A 20,600-nucleotide genomic window follows, 5' to 3' on the forward strand; every position below is an offset into this window, starting at 1 on the left:
GCCGGCGGAAGGGCACCGGGGAGCGGCGGGGGACGCGCGGCTGCCCCGGCAACGCGAGCACCGCCGCCCGCGGGGATGGAGAGGGGCCCCGCAGGGAGTCCCGCTGCCGGGCGGGAGCGGCGGGAGGTGAAGGCAGCGGCGGGCGGTGAAGGCAGCGGCCCGTCCGCGGCCCCGCGGGGCTCGGGCGCTCACCGGGAGGTGCGGGCTGTTCAGGCTGCGCGGGTCCTGCGGCGGCCGCGCCGGGCTGCGCTGGGTACGCTGCGCTGGGCCGGCCGCGTCCTACCGGCCCTGCCGCGCCCCGCCCGCCCCGCGCGCCGCAGCCAATCAGCGCCGCCGCCCGCGGCCCCGCGCCCGCCGCGGCCAATGGGAGAGCGCGGCCGGGGCTCGCCCCCGTCGGGAGGGGCGGGGCCGGCCGGACCCTCAGGGATGGCGGGGCCGGGGCGGCGGGGCTCGGAGCGGCCGCGTCCCTCGGCCAGGCTGCCCGCCCTCCTTCCTCTCCCTGCCCGCCCTCCTTCCTCTTCCTCGCCGCCTCCCCCGCTACGCCTGCCCGCGCCCCCTGCTCCGGGAGCCGCCGTGCAGCGGAGCCTGGTTCCTCCATCCATCGCGCACCCGCGAGAAGCGCAGCGGAGCCTCTTAGCTGACCGCGGTGGGAATCTGTGCCTGCACTGTTACAGCTCCACGAAGATCCACTGTCCTTTCCTTATTGCTACTTGGGACATACTTAATTTAGCGAAGGCAGCAACTGAGAAAGTCTTTTGGTCTTCTATCTGTGATTAGAAATTCAAATTAAACTTAGTGTTATGTGAAACTCTGAAGTTAAAACCCAAATCTTCACCAGCATTTAAGACTGACCTAGACAAAACACGTTTTTGTTGTGGACAGTAGTGGACTGAAGCAGCCCAAATCCCATACCGAGCTCTTCTGCTCAGTTGCTGCTTGGCTCTGCTACACCATTAGGCACAATGCTGCCCCTGAAGCTCCAGCCCAGTAATAAATATTATTATGTATCTTATCCACAATATAACCTACGGCAAGCATGTCGAACCCTACCTGGACTCTTATCTTACAGAATGCATGTCTCATTCACAGCCTTGGTTTTCTTCAAAGCCCAAGACCTGGCTACAAAAGGCCAATAAGAGAAATGTCACCTCCGTCCCTCTCCTGTGAGCAGCACACGGGGACCCTCTCCCTGTCCAGGTGACTTGTCAGAGCTGGGACTCATAAGGGACGCACTCAGGAGGGTAAAAGGGAAGCGCTCATAAGGGATGCACACAAGACATGGGAGCTGTCATACTCACCCCTCAATGACCGCCGTGGGAGGCTCCGGGGAGAATACTGGAGCAGCAATTGTGGCAGAGCAGCTGAAGGCCACCAGAGAGGAGAGGTGGAGACGGCACAAGCGAGGCAGGAACGCTGCAGGCTCTGAGAGGCCAGAGCTGTTCTTTTGTGCTGCAGCACCATCAATTTGCAGAGGCTGTTACAGGATCCTTCTGTCCCTGCACACACCAGCCATCTATGCCTCCTCATTTCCACTTACCCTGCCCAGAACCCTCATGTCTGTCAGTCTGTTCCAGTAAGAAAGATTTAATGGCCCAAAATCACAAGAGAGGCGGCAGTTGAGCCATTCAGATGGCAGTCAGCTATTTGTATCATAAAGGACAAGGAAGCACTAGAACAGATTACAGGATATCTGTGATGAGAGCCTTTGATAACAAACACTTAGCAAGATTCTCAGATTAATACGATTCTGCTTTGAGAGGCATACAGAACAGATAATTTCAGATAATTTCTTGGTGCCCCTTCTGATCATGCTACAATGTAAACCTGCTACTGGTATCCCATAGAACAAGAACAGAGCATGAAAAAAGTAAAGTTTACTGCTATCTTGTCTAATTCCCTGTCAACTTTCTTGCCTAATTTATTATATGCATTTTTATTTAACTTTCAGGCGGAAATTATGTTACTTCTAATTATTATTAACATTTTGCATATCTTACTATCTGATAAGTATCCCATTTGAATATTTGCTCAAAAAGCTTAGAGAATACACTCAGCTTGCTCACAAGCTAGGGATATTCCTTTGCATCTTTTTTGCTCACACCAGTGGGGCTGGCCTGGGCAATGTGTAAATAAACACACATACACACATATATATATGTAGATATTTTGTTACTGCCTTTAGGTGCTGGTATTAAAGAAATTCCATGTGCCATCTGCTGGGGGAAACTTTCTCTGAGGCAATGTGCTGTACTGACACAGCTGACTGCACTGCTGGCACCATGAGGAGGCAGACATTTCTCAAGAGGAAGCTTTATTCTGTTAATGCATCAACTTCCAGCACAGATGCAAAGGACACACAGAAGGTCAGGGTCAAGATGAGTCTGTAAAAGAGCACAAACCTCTCGACCTGTGTCACAGCACGGCAGCCTGGCAGCAAGAAGGAGCTCATTTTCAAATCCTACTTCACTTGAACCTCCAAAGTGCTCAGCTTACAAATGCCATGATCACACTCAGGAGGTGAACTGCATTTTAAAGACGAGTTATTTAGCTATTCACTAAGTGAATAATTCTCAATTTACTTGCAGATTGAAAAATCACTGCAGGCTTATGAGACAGGCAGCTTTCCTTGCCATGCCATAACAAGCAGACAGGAATGCAGCACCCACTTTTCAGAAGCACACTTCAGTTTCCTGTACCCAGCACTCAGCACCAGTAACTGTCTTTAAAACCACCAGCAGCCTTTGGCTGTCACACTCGTGCCAGTCTGACTGGGTAATGTGGTTTCAGGCACAGGACTGAGGAAAATCAGCTTTGCTAACACACCCTGCACTGCCACATTGGGAGCACAGTTACACATAAGTCCAGTGTGAACCCAGATATCCACTGCTATCAAAACAGCTGCTCTGCTCTTCCTTTATACCCCCAGCAACAGATCCCCACTGGTGGCCCTGGCTGATCACAGGAGTAGATGGATTATGTCTCATTGATCCAATGGAAAACTACACTTACAATTAGTTTTTCTGGGAATTGCAAAATTGCTATAACCAACACCATGAAAAAGGAAAAATATAAAACTAGAACATAAAATAAGCTCAGTAAGTAGAAATCTCAGACAAAATTATTTCTCCAAGTTTTAACATGTTGTCTACCAGAACAAAAAAAACCAAAGCAAACAAAACAAAACTCAGAAATGCAACAGCCAGGGGCATAGCTCTTAATTCTCTGGTGAAAAGGGAAAAAAACTGGCACTAGTGGTGGATGTAGAAGTCCACAAACAGTTGAGTTAATGAACAATCTCATGATAGTTTCCTGCTATAAAACTTTGAGATGCAATTTAAGTCCTCACCTTCTGAGGAATGAGAAGTTCCTACCACAACACACAAAAAGTACATCCACTTTTTCCTAGAATATTTCCTGAAAACCCCAAACTGCTGGAGGCAAAGCTGCTGCCAAAAAGCAGGCAATTAAACACCACCTTCATTTCAGGATTATTTCCACTGTGCAGGTCTAGGTGAGAAGTGCAGAACCACGCATGCCACCTAAACTGTTACTCCAAAATACAACATTGTCAAACTAGAAAGGAGCAGGGTGTTGAACAAACTGTAAAATGTTTTGACTCAAAGTGTTGTACAGCAGATGGAGCTACCAGGATGGCCCACAAATAGCCACCTACACTTGAGAACACCCAACAATGATAAATATACAGAATCTATCCCATCAAGGGAGTGTCTTCAGCTTTTTTCTACTGCAAAATGACACACAGACATTCACAGCAAAGCGACTCTCCAAGTCTCACATCAATAAAGATTTGAAAGAAATAAATGCAATTAGTTTGCAATGCTTACTTGGGTGTCCCATATAAGTTCAAGTTCTTCTCCTGACCAATTTCTATAATTGTGTTAACTTTGTTTCTCTTAAGAGATAAAAACAGGAGATGGGTGGAGACTGAGAAAAGGCATTTGTTGTTGCACCATATGGCAGTGACAAAAGTGAAAATCATTTGTTTCAAACCAGATTCCTCCTGGAAGATCATGTGTCTATCCATTGCCAGACTTCCCAAGAAGATTTTTCCCAAGAAGACACTACTCCCTTTGAGGGCTCCATAGGTTCCCCTTCACCTCCTCTATGCTCCTCTCTCCAGAAAATGATCCATCTGGATGACTGCTGGATTTTCCAACCAGGTCCAGAAATGCTCCCAACTGCCTGAGGACTTTATTTAGCAAAAGTCAGTTTTCCAAATGAAAACTTAAATCTGCCCAGCTGAGTAGAAATATTCATAGGTTTAAAATTAAGTGCTTACTTTCTCTTCCTTCACAGAAATGAAGGCTTGCAGGTGAATTTCTGTTGATAATTCCAAAGACTTTGAGAAATCCTGTGTGAGAAAAACCACAGGATTCTGTAACTGCTCACACTATTTCACATCAGCCTTGTACATTCTTGTACAGCCCTCCAAAAAATCACTATTGAAATAAGCAGCTACATTCAAAAGTAGTTGAATCTACCAAAGTTAGTAACATTACATAACAAACCAACAAACATTAGTTTGGGAATTTTTGGATTAAAATACAGTTTTTCATCTTTGAAGTTCAAATGAGGGCTCTGAGAGAGAATTTTTGTATTAATCTAGGCAGATATGTGCTAACATAATGTAATTTTTACTTTGTACTCACAGGGAATGGCCATCATCATCTAATAACCTTTCATCCCATTAAAGACACACAAGCAGATTATACAATAACTGACCTACACCAAATGTAAAACAGGCTTTCAAGAAGTCCCTCAGATGCTTCTAATGAACATCTTTCACACTCCCACAAGTCCCAGGCTGGAACAGCTCCATCACTGACATCCTCCTGGTGCTGAGGAAAGCAGTGGGCACAAGGATTCCCATGGCAAAGTGATATAAACACAGCAGAGCACATAACATTTATAAAAGTGCAAGCAGATTTTTAGATTCATCAATAACACAGGAGAGCTTCAATAAATATGTTTATTTTAATCCAAAAGAAAGATATTGGAGGCCCACTTTCATTTGGGCAAGACATTCTTGGCCACTTCCCTACCCCCAGCCTCACTTGTATATGCTGAGGACAGAATTCCAAATATTTCAGGAGTTGTAACATCTCCCTTCATGTGGTACCTTCTCATCCTCAACCTGCCCAGGACAGAATAGCTTAAAATTCCTGCAGGACAATATAGGGTTGACCTCTTGTACTCCAAAACCTCTGTGGAGTATTTTGAGAGGCTCAAACAAAATGCATCTTGTTTCCTTTCAAGTCAGACAGTGGCCCTAAACTAGAGTGATTTATTTAGGACAAACTCAGAATTAAGGGCCAAGTTTCATAAGCAGATTTCTTAAAGAAAAGTTCTTTCATGACAAACGAGTCTTGTCCAGAACATTGTTTCACAAGTGTCCATAAATACAAATAATGTGTATTTGTATTTGGAACTGGGATAAGACTGAGAACAGTGTCCATGTTGTGTAAACTGAAAAGGGAAATGCAGGACATCTGCAAATCAGCCACATGGAAAAGGTTAAATACTTCTTTGCCAAACTCTAGAAGTGAAGTCATCAACCCAAAGAGCAAGTCACCCTGTCACTGCCACTGCCTGGCATCCAGCAGGTACTTGGAAACATCAAAGAAACCACTTCCAACTGCACAAGTCCAAGAAACAAAGTGCCAAAACCAAATAAGTAAAGCAAAACTGCATTGCAATACTTTCTGAGAACACAATTCCACCAGCAAGAGGCTTTTCTTGGGATGAAAATCCTTATCTTAACACAACACCAAAACAGCCCTTCTCCTTAGGTAAAGATCTTCTCTTTCCTCATGGGCCTGTCACGTTAGGTGTTCAGCCATGATCTTCCACAATTCCTGCACGAGCAGAAAAAACACATACAGGTATTTTCTCACATCAGTAGGTTGGAATTATGAAAAAATTCCACATGCTCACTGTAAGACAAGTTTTAAGACATACCCTATACCTCCATCTATAGATAGTATCCATCTATCAAATGGATGGATACCAAATCCATGTCTGTAATTTCCTGGAACAATTATTTGAAACAGACCACTATAGCTGATTGCTTCATTCCTGTAGCATGATTTTTAAAAATGTGTGTTTAGTAAAAAGCAGTTTGTTTTAAAATAGTTTGAAATTAGCTCAGTTGGTCAGAGCATGGTGCTAATAATGCCAAGGTTGTGGGTTGGATCCCTGTATGAGGCCATTCATTTAAGAGTTGGATTCCATTGTCCTTGTGGATGACAGAATGTTCTGTGATTCTGTGATTCACTGATCTGCATGATGTTGATTGATAATCCTGCTAATCCTATGTGTTTTGACTGATAATCCTGCTATTTTTCTTAGCCTGTGTTGACAAATGGTTTCAATAATGCTGGTAAAAAAACAGCTGAAGAAATAATTTACTGAGGAATCAAAGTCTCACAAATGCATGGCTTATATAAACACAAACTCCCTTCTCAATCCTACAGACAACAAGGATGAAAAATCCTTAATCACTTCATTTCTTTAGAATATATTAATATATGCTTTGTCTGCTCCACAGAGGATAATTAAGCAGACTATCACACACTCTTCACCATGACATCTCTGAATTGTGGCAATAGATTTAATGATAAATAAAAACATTGGCATTTTAAAAATGCAGAGATTTCAAGGGTCAGCAGCCCTCCTCAAAGCAGCCAGGGAATGAGTTTACACATTTATCTATAAACCAGGTTACTTTTGTATACTTTTAAACTTTTAAACAAGTTTTACACGTGTTTTATGCCTGAAGGTATCAGCATTAAGTAAAATAAATCAATCACATGAAGTGGCTCCTGTCACCTCGCCATGTGTACACACAGTATGTTCACAAAAATAACATAATTTCTTGGTACCAGATTTGCAATCCAGTGCAAAATTTGCATCTTCTCTGAAAAGATTCATTAGATTGGATTGTTCTAGAAGTCTGTTAGCTGTTACCCTGCATAATATTCCTAAGAGCAGATAATTTGGGAAAAAATGGAGAAAGAGAACCATAAGTGCTTGAGAGGTAATTAGATAACCAGAAATAATATATCTGACATGTTTCTCAAAAACAGAAGTTTACAGCTAATTGACTTCTTTATAGATATTAGAACATTATGTCCTGAACTCTGAACTGGGAAAGGAATTACTGAAAGTGTGAAATGAAAGCTCTCCTCCAAGAAAATAAATGAGAAGAGATATTGGTCCCATTTTCCAGTTCAATCACAAAAATGGCATTTTACAAAGGAAAGGTTTCTCTCCTTTGAGGAACTGAGTGCAATCTCAGCCACCCTACTGCTGGTGATAGAAAATCAATTCTGTCCCAGCCAAAACCGGGACATGTCAATCTAGTACAGATTATGTAAGCACAAACAAGGATCAGTTTAAATAAAAAAAACTAAGTGGAAATAAAAGATAATGTTTACTCTTCTGCTCTTCCTTCATGTTCCATAAACAGCTGATAACTAATTTGAGATGATTAGCCTGACACATTACATTTATTTTCATGAATGCCACTTACCAACTGCTCAATCCGTTCATAAACAAGGAACTGGCAGAAATCAGGCTTAATGTGCTCTACTGTATATTTCATTTTTCCATCTTGGAGGTTCTCCAGATCATTTAGAGTATTTCTAAAGTGACTGTAGGCTTCACATGTGATATCCATATGTCTTAAAGTGAAGTTCAGCCTGGCAAAAGAGTATTTCATTTAGAACATCTCTCCTATACTGGCATCTTAAATAGGTGTGGAACTTCCCTCAGCTAATGAAAAAAATGAATCTTCTCAGCATAATTAACTCCCTTCAGCAGCCAAAAAAATGTACACTCCCCATTCCTGAAAAGCAGAGAAGATGTTATGTCAGCACCAGTACACAATAACTCTTGGATGAACTTTCCCATTGATTTTAGGGCACTTTGCCACAACAGAATCATTGGCTTGGCTTCCTGGACAAACACCTGGCAGCAAACCACAGGAAGAGTTATTACTTGCACATGTCTAGAGATTTAAGCAAAGCCTATTTGTGCATCAGCTTATGAATGGACTGCAAGACACAATTACTTAAAAATGTTCATTGATTCCTTGAAAGCAAACAAGAGAAACTGTTCTAGAGTTGCTCAAGCTAAGAAATAAATACCCTCATTCTAAACCACTTGATTCCATTTTGTGACCTCAAAAATAGACAGCAAATGTTATCAGGCATTGTATCAATCTAGCCACCTATTTGTCCTTATTTGCACAGAGGGCATCTCAGGTGAGGCAAAGGTAGGACAACAAAAGGCAAACTTCTGTTAAACTCAAATCCTGAACTGATAAAAATTAAGCATGTAGAAAAAAAAAGAGCTTATTCTGAGCATATACTGCAGCCTGTGATCATCTGATACAATGAAAATCAGAAGCCAAACTTTGATTAAAACATACAAAGTTTTAGTGCTTTTTATATTAAGTTCTTGATAACACTCACCTCTTTTCCAGTGCTAAGTAAACTGTGCAAGAATTTCTCAAGTTGTGTGTGATTCTATACAGAGTTCTGAACAAGGCATCTGTCAGATCATCATCATAGAACACTGTAAAAAACAAGATTAGGATAATATGTATAATTAAGGATATAATTTACTGAAGTGTCCATTATGAAACAGCAGGTCTTAGTTTGATTACTCAAATCAAACAAGTCACTCTTTTATCTAAGTGCAAAGTACATTTTTAATGGCAACAACTGACCCTGTAAGAATATTCACTGCTGCTATTTATGGCTTTCTTTAAGCTTTCTCTCATCAGAATGGGAATAATTTACCAGACAATTGACAAGATTTGAAAAGAATTCTCTCAGCCTGGAAATAATCTTACTACAAACCCAGGATATCAGAGAGTAGAGAGCCTCTTTCCTTACAAAACCCCCCACCAGGCTACAATTAATTTACCATTATAACCAGATCTCCTTTGAAACACACCAAAGAAAAGGAAGAGCTACAGCCTGCAACATCTGTTCTCATAATTGCTAATTCAGAATGTAAATAAAAGAAAAGAAAAATACAGACAGGAACACTTAAGGCAGGGCTTTGTCAAATTAGGTAAGGATCTGACCTATTAGATTTTAAAAGCAAACTAGGTACATTTAAATTATTACTCATAATGCTTGAGTGTTTGATCGAAAAGATTACTGTTTATATTTCCCTACCATCAGCTGCCATGATCACAGAACAGTGATCAAGCAAATCAGCAATCTCTTCTTCAGACCAGCTATAAGGAGTTTCAGGATCTGGAAGAAAGAATATGGCTTTGGTGTTTATGATTAAATGTCTCAAATGACTGGAGAAAAGGAACTCCTTAGCTCCTGTGGGCAGCTGCTACTCCATAAACAGAGCACACCACTCAAGGGAAATCAAAACCTTCCCTGCTCATTTTCTCAAGTTCCCCCAGTCCTCTGCTTCCTCTGAGTTATGTCCAACCCTCCCAAGGCTGACTGGCAAGCAAAAGTTTTCTTTCACTTCAGAATTCACAGTCCTGTAGCAAGATCACAGCTTTAAATACATTAATGAAAGCACACCTTTAAACAAAACCCCAGATATACCCTTATATAAGTTTTGATTAATCTTCCTATTTTATCATGCTTTAAAAAAATTATTCTTCATTAAAAGAATCTTTACTTGAAAGTCTAATAAACTTAAAACCCTTTCAACTGGCAGTATCAAATATTGTCATTAATCAGAATTTTCTTTGAGGCCCAAGAGAGGCTTTTGAACATGCAACACCAAACACCAAGCCCAGTCTAAAAGGAGCCATTATAAGCACCTACCAGTGCAGAACTCATCTTTCAGCCAATCCAGTTCTTTCACTTTAATTTCTCCTCCTGGGGGTGAAGAAAGATCACATCAGTCACAAATGGCCTTTCACACAGCACCTGGGCTAAAGCAGAGAGTCAAAATCTGACCACACAGCACCTACCTCCTGGCTGCATCAAGTGCTTGTTTAATGCAACATTTTGCTCACACATGGCCAGGAGATCATCACCAACATCTGGAAAAGAAGTGATAATGATATTAAAAACAAGAATATTTTGTTGATATTAAAAACAACAATATTTTGTATGAGCCATGTATGCCTCTCAGATTAATACTCAAAGTTTCTCTCAAGCCCATGAGATTAAGAAAAATTCAGAGCAACTCTATCCACTGATAACTGCTCCCATAGTATCCTTCTTCCTTTTGTCTTTCAGTTCTAAGCTCTGAGCAACCCTTGAAGAAAGAAGATAGACTCCTACACTACCTATTTTAATCTGGACACACTATCATTGCAACATATCTTGCTTTTAAACTCTTGAGCTTTCTCAGCCCCTTGAGAAAGTTCCTGTTATTTTTCAGTAAATAACACAAATTGATATGCACTAATAAAAATGATTAACTATAACTGAACAGATGAGTCTGAAAATACCAGGATGAAAGCACTGCTTTGGCAAGTCTCATGAAAATATTTAACTGAAAAAACTGCCTTACCTGTGCAATAAACTCTCTTGGCAACTGTTGCCATGATAATGCTGGTAATTCCAGTGCCACCTCCCAGCTCCAGCACAGAGCAGCCCCTGAAGGTGTCCCTTTGAAAGAGAATGTGATCAGCCAGAAGGAAGGCAGCACGCCAGACCTGGGGACAAGGGAGGCACTTAAAACTGAACCAGCTCTGAAGCACATTCCATGAAAATCAAGACACTACAAGGCAGAACACGGACCTGTTTACCAACGTCTTCCAAGGGGGTTGCCATAGTGTGCTCTGTGGAAAGGAGAGAGAACAGAAAATAATTACCTCAAAATTGTTCAAATCAAGTTCCACAGTGGCAAGTTTGGAACTAAGGCTATGCTTCCCTTTTAAATATAGAACTAAACGCTCTTTATTCTATACAATAATGTTGGATAATGCCAAACACCCACTCTAAGGAGCACTGAGCTTCCTGTGGTATACAACTGCCCAAACCCTCTCCAGAGAAAAAAGGTAAATTTTTATTTGCAGTATAACAGTATTGTGGCAGTATCAAAATATTGTGATCAATATTTTCTTTCACTTAACAAACTGCTGTTCCATCCCTAAAGAAAACCCATTTTTCTTTTGTTTTACTGAAATGTATCTGCCACATTTCTCCCTGACTGAAACCTTGTTAGTTACCTATTTTAACAACATCACTGCAAGTGCACTCCTGCTCTTCATCTTCAAAAGCATCTTCCTTCCCTTTCATCAGAATTACAGGGCACACTATATCCCTCAAAAGATCCTCTGCTTGCAAATCAGAGGCACCTCGAGGCCTTCTGACCACTTCCAAGTCTCCATCATCATCCAGCAGAGCTTCCACTCCTTCACGATTTAATTCTCCTTTTTCTTTCACGTTACTCCTGTCCTTGTCACACAGCTCATCTCCACTTCTGCTCTGCTGTTCTCTTCCTGTGGTAATTTCTCTCACGTGTTTCCCAGATGCCAAATCTTCTGTGCTCCAAAGGAGTTTGAAATATGACAGGAACACTGTAAGAACACAGTGTGGGGGGAAAGGTTAAACACCAGATGAGGCAGAACCTTCCACATGCATGAGATTCTGGCATGCATTACATGAATTAGAAATCTATAGAGTAAATAATGAAATAGGTAACTTGAAATACAGCTTTATTTGCTATGAAGAAATACTTCTGTTATTAAATTCTGTCAGCAGAAATTAGCAAAGCACTTTCACAGTCCTTGGCTGACTCAGCATTTGCACAGCCACAATGGGCATGTCCATCTGATTTAGTAATATTTATTTTAACTATTGGCAGTAATTCAGTAATATTTATTTTAACTATTAGTCTGATTTAGTAATATTTAGTAATTTAGTAATATTTATTTTAACTCTTGGCAGAGGAGATGCTTTCTTACATCCTCCAAAAGTTCTGTTCACAGAAGTTCAAATTAAGTTGAAAGCAGAATTAATATAAGTTAGAATTAGTTTATTTTGGTTAAGATTCCTATCTTGTAAGAAAGAAAAATGTTCTAGTAAAATGCAAGTTGAATTTTTGTTTGTTGCTTGCAAAGTCTTTAGGAATTCAAGCAACTTCAAGCCTTGAAATTGGCTCAGTATATAAGAACAGAAATAAGTGCACAGGAGGCAAAGCTGACACTTCTGTAATTTTTTCCAGTGTTCAAACTGATTATTCAAAGAGATTAAACGACTGAAGCTATTCTTAATGACCAATTAATTAAAAATCTTTTACAACAATCACTCAGTGACATAGCTTCTATTAAAATTTTAAGTTATTAAAACATGGGCCTTGCAATTTTAATTAAGGAATCTGTACTGCCTGAGTACCACACATAAGGAAGAACAGACATTCCATAGTCCTTCCATCTATGTTCATTCCCAACAAAAGGGAAGAAATAAAGTGCTTGCCACCACTGCCTCAACAATTTCACAATTTATGGAAATCTATTCCAGTTTCTTTAGCAGGCAAGATGTTCCAAGGTGGCCTACTGAAATCTGACAGAGGTTTCTCTCTAGTGAGACCATTTTTAGCTGGATCTAATAAAATCTTCAATGCCTGTCCTAGCATGACAAATTTTTGAAGCCTCCACTGCTTGCATGATGACCAAATGAAACTAATTGGAATAGACATGCCATCAGTGAATGAAATGCTTTGTTCTCCAAGTCCATTCTGATCCTCTGCATTTCCACAGCATTCAAAAAGTGGAAAGGCAAACTGACTCAAAGGGGAAAAGACTAAATCCCCACAAACTTCCCCAAAACACAGCACAGCGGCCCTGGTAGATTGTTATGGCACTAAAGGCTGTAATACTAGCATGCAATTCTTGTCTCAATAACCAGAAGAATTTCCCACAAAGAGCTCATTGAAGAAGGCAGAACACACTGTCACTTCCTTCTGCTGAAAGGTTCTTTGCACCAAGCACAGTCACAGCTACACACATCAAACAACATGAAGATCCACCACAGCATTAATTACCTGGGTTTTGACCTGAATAGGGTCAAAATTATTATTCATTTCCTTGTCAGGACTACTTTGATAATTTTTCACATTGTCATACACCAGAACAGCTGTAAGAGTTACTCTTTTGATGTCACAGCTGGGTTTGAAAAAACAATTAACACTTCTGTCACAGCAGGACTTTTGTACAGAACATTTTGCCAGCAGCTTCAAGGTCAGTTCCCTTGACAACCTTATGGCAACCTACAAGCTGGCAATCAGCCAGGGGCATTTGCCAACTCATTTCCTCTACAGCCTGACTCTTCAAATTCTATGTCAGTTAAAGCCATTGCTGTGTTGAGTTTTCTTGATGACATTTTTTTGAAGCAAACACTCCCCCCCCCAAAAGAAAGTCAACTCTGCCAACAGAAAAAAAAATCTAAACAAAAAAACCCCACCACATAGCCCAAAGAAAGCTGTTATGCTTCCCTGGAATAGATGGTAAATCATCACATAAACATTTAATTAAACTTGATAAATTAATTACTGATGGTTTGTATTTAAAACTTAAGTTACACTATTTAAGACCCCTGGGTTCTCATCTTTTGTTTGTGTATAAGAAACATCACAACCTTATTTTAAATCATGACTCCCAAAGTGCTATATTGACAATATTGCTCAATGAACCATTAAATTAAACTTATAAGTGAGTAAATTGGGTTACTTTTTCTCAAAAAGCAATTTAAAGTTTAATTTTTAAGACAAGCTGTTTACACGTTTTCATTTCTGGAGTTAATTTCATGAGGATAACACAGCTAGCCCTCTTTCTAAAGACTGAGTAGGAGGTGATTCTGCTTATAGCTGGAATAAAATATGTAACTATTAATATCAACCACTTGGAGGAGGATTGAGCCTTCCAGAGATCTGAGTACAGTTAAAACACAGCACCCATACCTGGCTGTCCAACTGCATTCAGTCGTACCATGAGGTGCCTTTTGCTTGGGCAGTGCAGGTGGACATCAGACAGCACAGTGTCACTCCTGAACGTGGGGTTATCCATCTCCTCCTCTGCTAAATCTGCCATGGGGTGCTGGTGAGAGCAGCATCTGCAGTGCTCAGACAGCCCTCATGCAGTGCTGCCACAAAGGGATTCCATTCTCTTCCATTTACAGGGGTCCAGCAACAGTTTTGCTCACCAAGGGAAACTCAGGACATCGTTTCTGCGAAGGTGGGATCGTGCAAGCTCCACCACGCTCCGAGACAACAAGTTCCTCATCAGGATATTCAACCTAAAACCAAACACAGGCAGCTTTTAGTGGTAGCCTGACACTGCCTGAACATTGCTCCAGCACTATTTCAGAAGATAAAAGTCAGATGGCACTGTTCAATAAAGTAGCAATGCTCCAAGGCTCTCTTTTACAGAATCCTCTAATATATAACTGTGAGTAGTTCAGTGGCAGCCACTGTGTATTTTAGGAAGAGCTGCTAATTTGCTTGTGTTACAAACAACTTGCCCTGAAAAAAACTAAACGTTACCATGACTGCAGAGAATTACAATGCCTAATCAAGGTTTTCAAAGGGAATAAGGCCCCTTCCTGTGTTGGCGTTACCATCTTGAACGATTATACTAAATTTGCTACTATCCAGTTGTGCTCGAACAAGATCACTGAGTGGCTCAGGCTGGAAGGGACCACAGTGGCTCATCTGGTCCCACCTCCCTGCTCAGGCAGGTCATTCTGGAGCACGGGATCGTCTCCAGATAGTTCTGGAGTGTCTCCAGTGAGGGACACTCCACACTCTCTGTGGGCAATCTGTCCCAGGGCTCGGTCCCTACACAGGGAAGTTCTTTCTCACGTTCAGATGGAGCTTCCTGGGCATCATTTCCTGCCCTATTGCTGGGTCCAGGGAGCAGACCCTGGTCCGTGCTCTGAGCCCTCCCTTTGATGTTTACACACATTAAAAAGGCCCTCCTCAGTCACGTCTTCTCAATTTCAGCCTTTCCTCCTAAGAGAGATGCTCCAGACCCGTGATAACTTAGTCCCTCCCTGCCGGACCACCGTACCTATCCACATTCACAACACTCCCGCCTTCAGAAGTGTCTCTGTATCTGTGGCTGTGCACTTGTGTTAACTCTGCCAGCTCCAAGCCTGTCCTGTCCCGGCGGGAGCCAGCGCAGCGCTGTGGGAGATGAGTGCGGGGGCTCTGCGGGGACGGGCGGGACCCGCCTGGCCCGGGTCCTCACGGTGCCACCCGCCTGGCCCGGGTCCTCACGGTGCCACCCGCCTGGCCCCATGGTGGGACCCACCTGGCCCCACGGTGGAACCTCCCTGTCCCGGGTCCTCACGGTGTTTGTTACCTGCCTGTCTCGGGTCCCCACGGTGGCACCCGCCTGTCCTGGATCGTCATGGTGTGACCTGCCTGGCCCCACGGTGGCACCCGCCTGTCCTCACGGTGTGACCCGCCTGGCCCCATGGCAGGACCCGCCTGTCCCGCGTCCCCACCGTGGAACCCGTCTGCCATGGGCCTCATGATGTGGTGACCCACCTGTCCCGGGTTCCCACGGTGCGATCCGCCTGTCCCGGGTTCCCACGGTGGCACCCAACTGTCCCCACGGTGGGACTCGCCTGTCCCATGTCCCCACCCGCCTATCCCACTTCTCCCCGGCAGGACCCACGTCCCCCGATAGGATCCCGGACCTGCCCATCCCGCTCCTCCCCGCTGAGGTCCCGCGTCCCCCCGGCGGCTGTCCCGCTTTCCTCCGCTCGGATCCCGTCCCTCCCCGCTCAGATCCCACCTCCCCCGCTTCTCCCCTCTCCGGCCCCGCCTCTCCGCTTCTCCCCCGCTCAGATGCCACCTCTCTGCTTTTCCCCCGCTCAGATCCCACTTTTCTCCCCGTTCAGATGCCACCTCTCCCGCGTTGCCCCTCACAGCTCCCACCTCTCCGTTTCTCCCCGCTCGGCTCCCGCCTCTCCGCCGCTCCGCGCCGCTCCGTGCCGCTGTGGCTCCTTCCGGCTCCTTCCGCTGACGCCGCTGCCCGGCGGCCCCCGCGGGTGCCCGGGGCTCGCCGGTGCTGGAGAATCACCCGGCGCTAAACCCCGCTCAAAGCCTGCCAAAGGCAGCCGCGCAGGTCAGGCTTGCGCTGAAGTATCCGCAGGACTTGCTCGGAGATTCAACACGCGTTTCCTACTCGCGTTCTTTTGTTAATTGCTTCTAGCATCACTTGCCCTGTCTCGGTTCGTCTGTAATGCCATCGCTTGCTCTCTCTCGGTTCGTCTGTTCCTTGCAAAATCTACAAACGGCTTGACAACAAAGTGGGAAAACATCTGCGGAGGCAAATAGGCGTTTCTGCCTTAGTCCAGATAATGTCAATTCCAGTACCACTGTAAAATTAGCTGGGGCAACAGCTGTTCACTTGTTTAGGGAATTGGGGGTTTAGTTGCTTGGTTCTGAAGAGTTTTTGATTACGTGTAAACCAGGTGAAATAAACAAGACAGAGTTAGTCACTGAGTGGAAACATCATAACCAGAGTCTTTGGGAGGCTTTAGCAGCAGAAATTCGCCTAGGAGTTAGACCAGCGGATTTTAGTATCTATGTTTTGGACCGTGGTGTCTTAGGCAGTCATTTCCCAGCTGAGCTCATCTGCGGTGAGAGCTGGCAGCTGGTCTGGCCCTGGGGCTGTGTGGTCAGTCAGGGTGCAGTGGTGTTTGGGCACAGGACACCTCAGCAGCTGGACGTGCTGACCAGCCCTCTGTGCAAAATCACAGACAGAGGTGTGCTCCAAACTCCCATCTGTGTTCCAGTTCATCTCCTCTGCCAGTCTGCCGGGGCTGCTGAAGTTGTTTTATCTTTCAGCAGGAGGATTTTGTTCAAAAGTGGGCATTTACATATTAATTTCTAGTCATATGATGCTAATGTCAATTGCTAAAGATGATTCTTGTATTTTTTTTTGAGTAGTAGGAAATATTAGTCAATGATTAAAAAAACCTTGGAATGTAATTTGTATTCTGTATCTATTTCTAGATGTCTCCTTCTCATCATCTGCCTTCTTCAACAAAGGCTAAGCATTAATAAAATAATTATTAAAATAATGAAATAATCTTTCCCTATTTTTACAGTCAAGAGTTTTGAGTGGCAATAAAATGAAAACACAGAAGCTATTCACTTATCTCATTGCACTTTCTGTGGGGAATTTTATTGGATGAATATCTGACAAAAATGCTTTGGAGATTTGTCCTCCTTTTATCTGTCTCCTGTGAAAGAGCAGAACATTATTTTACTTCCCGTGGTGATACACTGCCACATAAATTATTACTGCAGTGTCTCTCTCTGCTGGCATGTTCTCACTGCTATGGAGTACTAAGCAGGCAAAGCAGATTTTATTTGTCACAAAATCTCACCAGTCTGCAACAAGAGGCACTTACTGGTACACAGGTTTAGTATAATTAGAGAAGTAGCTTAAAAGATGCATTACATGGGGACTTTTAAACACAAAGGTACATTATGTGAGAAATGGAGCTGCTGCAATTGCTTTTCTAAGAAATTCTGATACCTCATTTCACATATGCACAATATTTGGGCAGGGCAGGAATATCTCGTGGCTGCAGAAGATGTGTGGCTACAGATGTTATAATGTGGGTGATAATGAAAATTGTTTAGGCAGCTGCAGTTTCTGTACCACGCACAAGAGGGCTTCGGCAGCCCTTTCCCCAGATGCACCTCTTTTTTAAGGATGCACCTAAGTTGTATTTCCTGTCTTCCTCACAGCCATGCGACTTAGGAATTTGTTTAAATTTACCTCACGTGCCAGACAACTTTACCAAGGTTTAATTGCTTGTTTGAAGTGATGAATTGGGCCAGTTTCACCCATTGATCAAGTACCAAAGAGCTGGCTCTGCTGGTTGCTTCAGGTATGTCCCTTCTGCAATCCCCCTTTGAATTCAGTGTCATGTGCTGACACTCCATGGGGTTTTTTGGCAGATCAGGTAATAATGAGTAAGAGTCAGGACATTGTGTCTTGTAGTCTCTCATCAGAGATAAACTGTGACTGCTCAGTCTTTTTTAAAATTCATTGCAGGTTATGACTCTTCAAAACTGGATGTGTACAAGTGCATGATGAAAATATTAAATCTGAGAAGGAATAGCCAAACCTCAGATCAACCAGCAATAGTTACTAATTTCCAAGGCCAGTGAATCTGAAGATTGTAATAATGTATATTGTCTAACAGCTTTTCTCTTTTGAGCCACAGGGGAAGTAGTTGTGGTAAGTTTAAAAGAGCAATAAACTCCAAAATCCCATTAGCTTTACTGGAAGGCTGAATGGTAAAACTGCATTTGAATTTAATTCTTCATTCAACAACAATAACAACAACAGCATAAACAGGAGAAAAAAAGTGATATTTCCTGGAAAAGGATTGTGAATGAAATTAGGTGTGTTGATTGTGCTTGTTGCCATGGCAGCGATTAATTATAGTTTTTGGTACACTTGCACTGACTGGCTTTCCTACAGTCAGGTGGGTAAACATTGTGGGAATCCCTCCTTTCTTCAGTTTACAAACAATCTACTTCTAGTAATGCAGTCACCTTTTCACAAATACAGACAGGGCAGAGGCTATGAAATTAAGAAACACTGGGGAAAGTTGAGGAATTCAGTGGGATTCTGCTGCACCTGAACAGCACAGGTTCAAAACAGCTGAGAAGGAACTGCCCTAGAGATGAATTTTACCCAGGAAAAGTCCTGGGAAGCAAAGCTGGTGATTCCCAGAGCACAATGTCCTCTGAATCCTCCAGCACTCAGGCAGCCCTGCAAGCAGAGCAGAGAGGGTAAAAGTTACTTACACAAACTTTGCCATTCTCAGGCTGGAAGTGACTGATAATTTTGCTGCATCACACTCTGTGGACTAATGATTGACTGCAACTTTGAGAGCATATTCTGAATTTGTTATTCTGAGCAGCAGATTGACTTTGGCAGATGCAGTCAACACCTTGTCTATGCAAAGCAAAGTGTTTCTTCTCCATAGAGCTAAGCCTAGATTAAAAATGTAAATCTTTAATGCTAAAGATCCTAATTTAACATTCAAAGACCTCAGGAAATTGAAACTGAGTTTCTAAAGAAACTAATTTGCACTACTGGCTTTTTCCTTTCATTATAAACATCTCCCAATGAATACATGAAATTGTTTCGTTAACTGTGTTTTTGGTTTTCTGACTTTACAGGAATTATTTGTTCCCTAGCATGGGAATGAATGCCTAAAAAAATTATGGTGATGTGGAAATGAAGCCTTTATGTAGATTTGATTTGCTCTTGATATGTTTGCCATCAGTCTGGTCAAAAAAGGACCTGGGCTTAGTGGGTTCTTACTTAGGTTTGCTGTAAAGTTAGTCTGGGCAGAGTCTACAAGGACCTCCACACATCCTGATGGCTAAAATAGATTATTTAATAATGTTTCTAAAAATGAGCACATGTACAAACTTTGTGGGCCCCAAGATTGGAACAAAACCTCTCCAAGACACAGAGCATGACTGATAAGCATCTCATGCCTGATTAACAGCTTGTACCCAACTGGATTAAATGTTCCTGCAGTTCTATACCCTTTTCTTTCCCTTGGATTTAACTGGGAGATGACAGTGGCAGATCATTGCAGGGGAGTGGTGATTCAAGTGTATGAGTGCCTCTGGTTCAGATTTGTGAGAAGACAACTGATAAAACCTCTAAGACATGGTGTTTGTGGGGCTAGTTTAAACTTTCAAGCAACTCTGCAAATATAGCTGGGAAAAAAAGAGACAAGCTTGGGACCCCAGTTAAGAGTGGTGCCCCAAGGCCTGCTCATTTTGTCTCATGCATTAGTTAGTCTAACAAAACATTTCACTTTGCTTCATTAACTTTGTATCACCCAAACATTGCAATTACAAGGAGGTAGCAGCTGCCTGGCTTGTGGAACTACAGAGGCATTTTCACAGATTCCAGATGCAACTTAGAGATGTGAGAAATAGATGGCTAGAGCTCAGAATGATGCTGTGGCTGCTTAACAGTGTATTCCTAAATATAGAGACTATTATATTCCCGGCATATACACCTTTCAGTAGTTTTGCAGAGCAAAATGTGGTCTGTAGTGTTGATGATTACTGTGTTTATTTAAACACTGTCTCTCAAGGAAAATGTTCCTTCTAACTGATCCTACTGCTGAAGCCCTACTGGTTCACGATAGCTTGTTGCCATGGATGGGTAATGATGTCACACATTCTGCCCAGTGTCCATGCCAGAAAACAAATGAGAATGACTTTTTTAATTACTCAGAGTTACTTAGCAATTCCCTGGAAGGCCTGAAGTGAATTACAAGGAAAAAAACAAGATGCCCCATTGACCCTACCTGCACAGTATCTTTATGCCAGTGAAGAGAAACAGTAAAACACCAGAGTAAATCCTCTGTGGGTTTGAAAACAAGGTTCTGTTACTGAAATACACTTTGTTACTCAACAGATTTCAGCTGGCTGAGGATGAGCACGAGGCTGGGTGAAGTGTGGCTTTAGGGCTCACACATGAACACTTCAGTAACTATAGTTTCTGGAGAGGGAGCTTGTGTCCTTTCCTCCATCGGTGACATTCTAACAGGAAAATGATCCCGAGCAGGGTACAGACA

The 20,600-nt window shown here is 42.8% G+C and overlaps 2 protein-coding genes across 2 annotated transcripts in view; both read right to left on the reverse strand.

Annotated features, from left to right (window-relative positions):
* ABAT (4-aminobutyrate aminotransferase) overlaps positions 1-272 on the reverse strand; it is a 50,033-nt gene extending 49,761 nt beyond the window's left edge. The window contains exon 1 of the mRNA XM_058035375.1: positions 193-272. The gene's annotated coding sequence lies outside the window, so the exon portion shown is untranslated. The remainder of the gene's footprint in view (positions 1-192) is intronic.
* Positions 273-4,976: 4,704 nt separating this feature from the next.
* Positions 4,977-15,961, reverse strand: METTL22 (methyltransferase 22, Kin17 lysine). The gene is made up of 11 exons (XM_058035455.1): positions 15,901-15,961; positions 13,918-14,252; positions 11,186-11,536; positions 10,755-10,795; positions 10,525-10,669; positions 9,977-10,048; positions 9,828-9,881; positions 9,210-9,290; positions 8,496-8,598; positions 7,553-7,721; positions 4,977-5,876 (listed from the first exon to the last, which is right to left on the reverse strand). The coding sequence occupies exons 2-11, from the start codon at positions 14,045-14,047 to the stop codon at positions 5,841-5,843; spliced, it is 1,182 nt and encodes a 393-aa protein (XP_057891438.1). The 5' UTR covers positions 14,048-14,252; positions 15,901-15,961; the 3' UTR covers positions 4,977-5,840.
* Between the last annotated feature and the right edge of the window lie 4,639 nt (positions 15,962-20,600).

This window comes from Melospiza georgiana, chromosome 16, assembly GCF_028018845.1.
Source record: "Melospiza georgiana isolate bMelGeo1 chromosome 16, bMelGeo1.pri, whole genome shotgun sequence".
Lineage (NCBI taxonomy): Eukaryota > Metazoa > Chordata > Aves > Passeriformes > Passerellidae > Melospiza > Melospiza georgiana.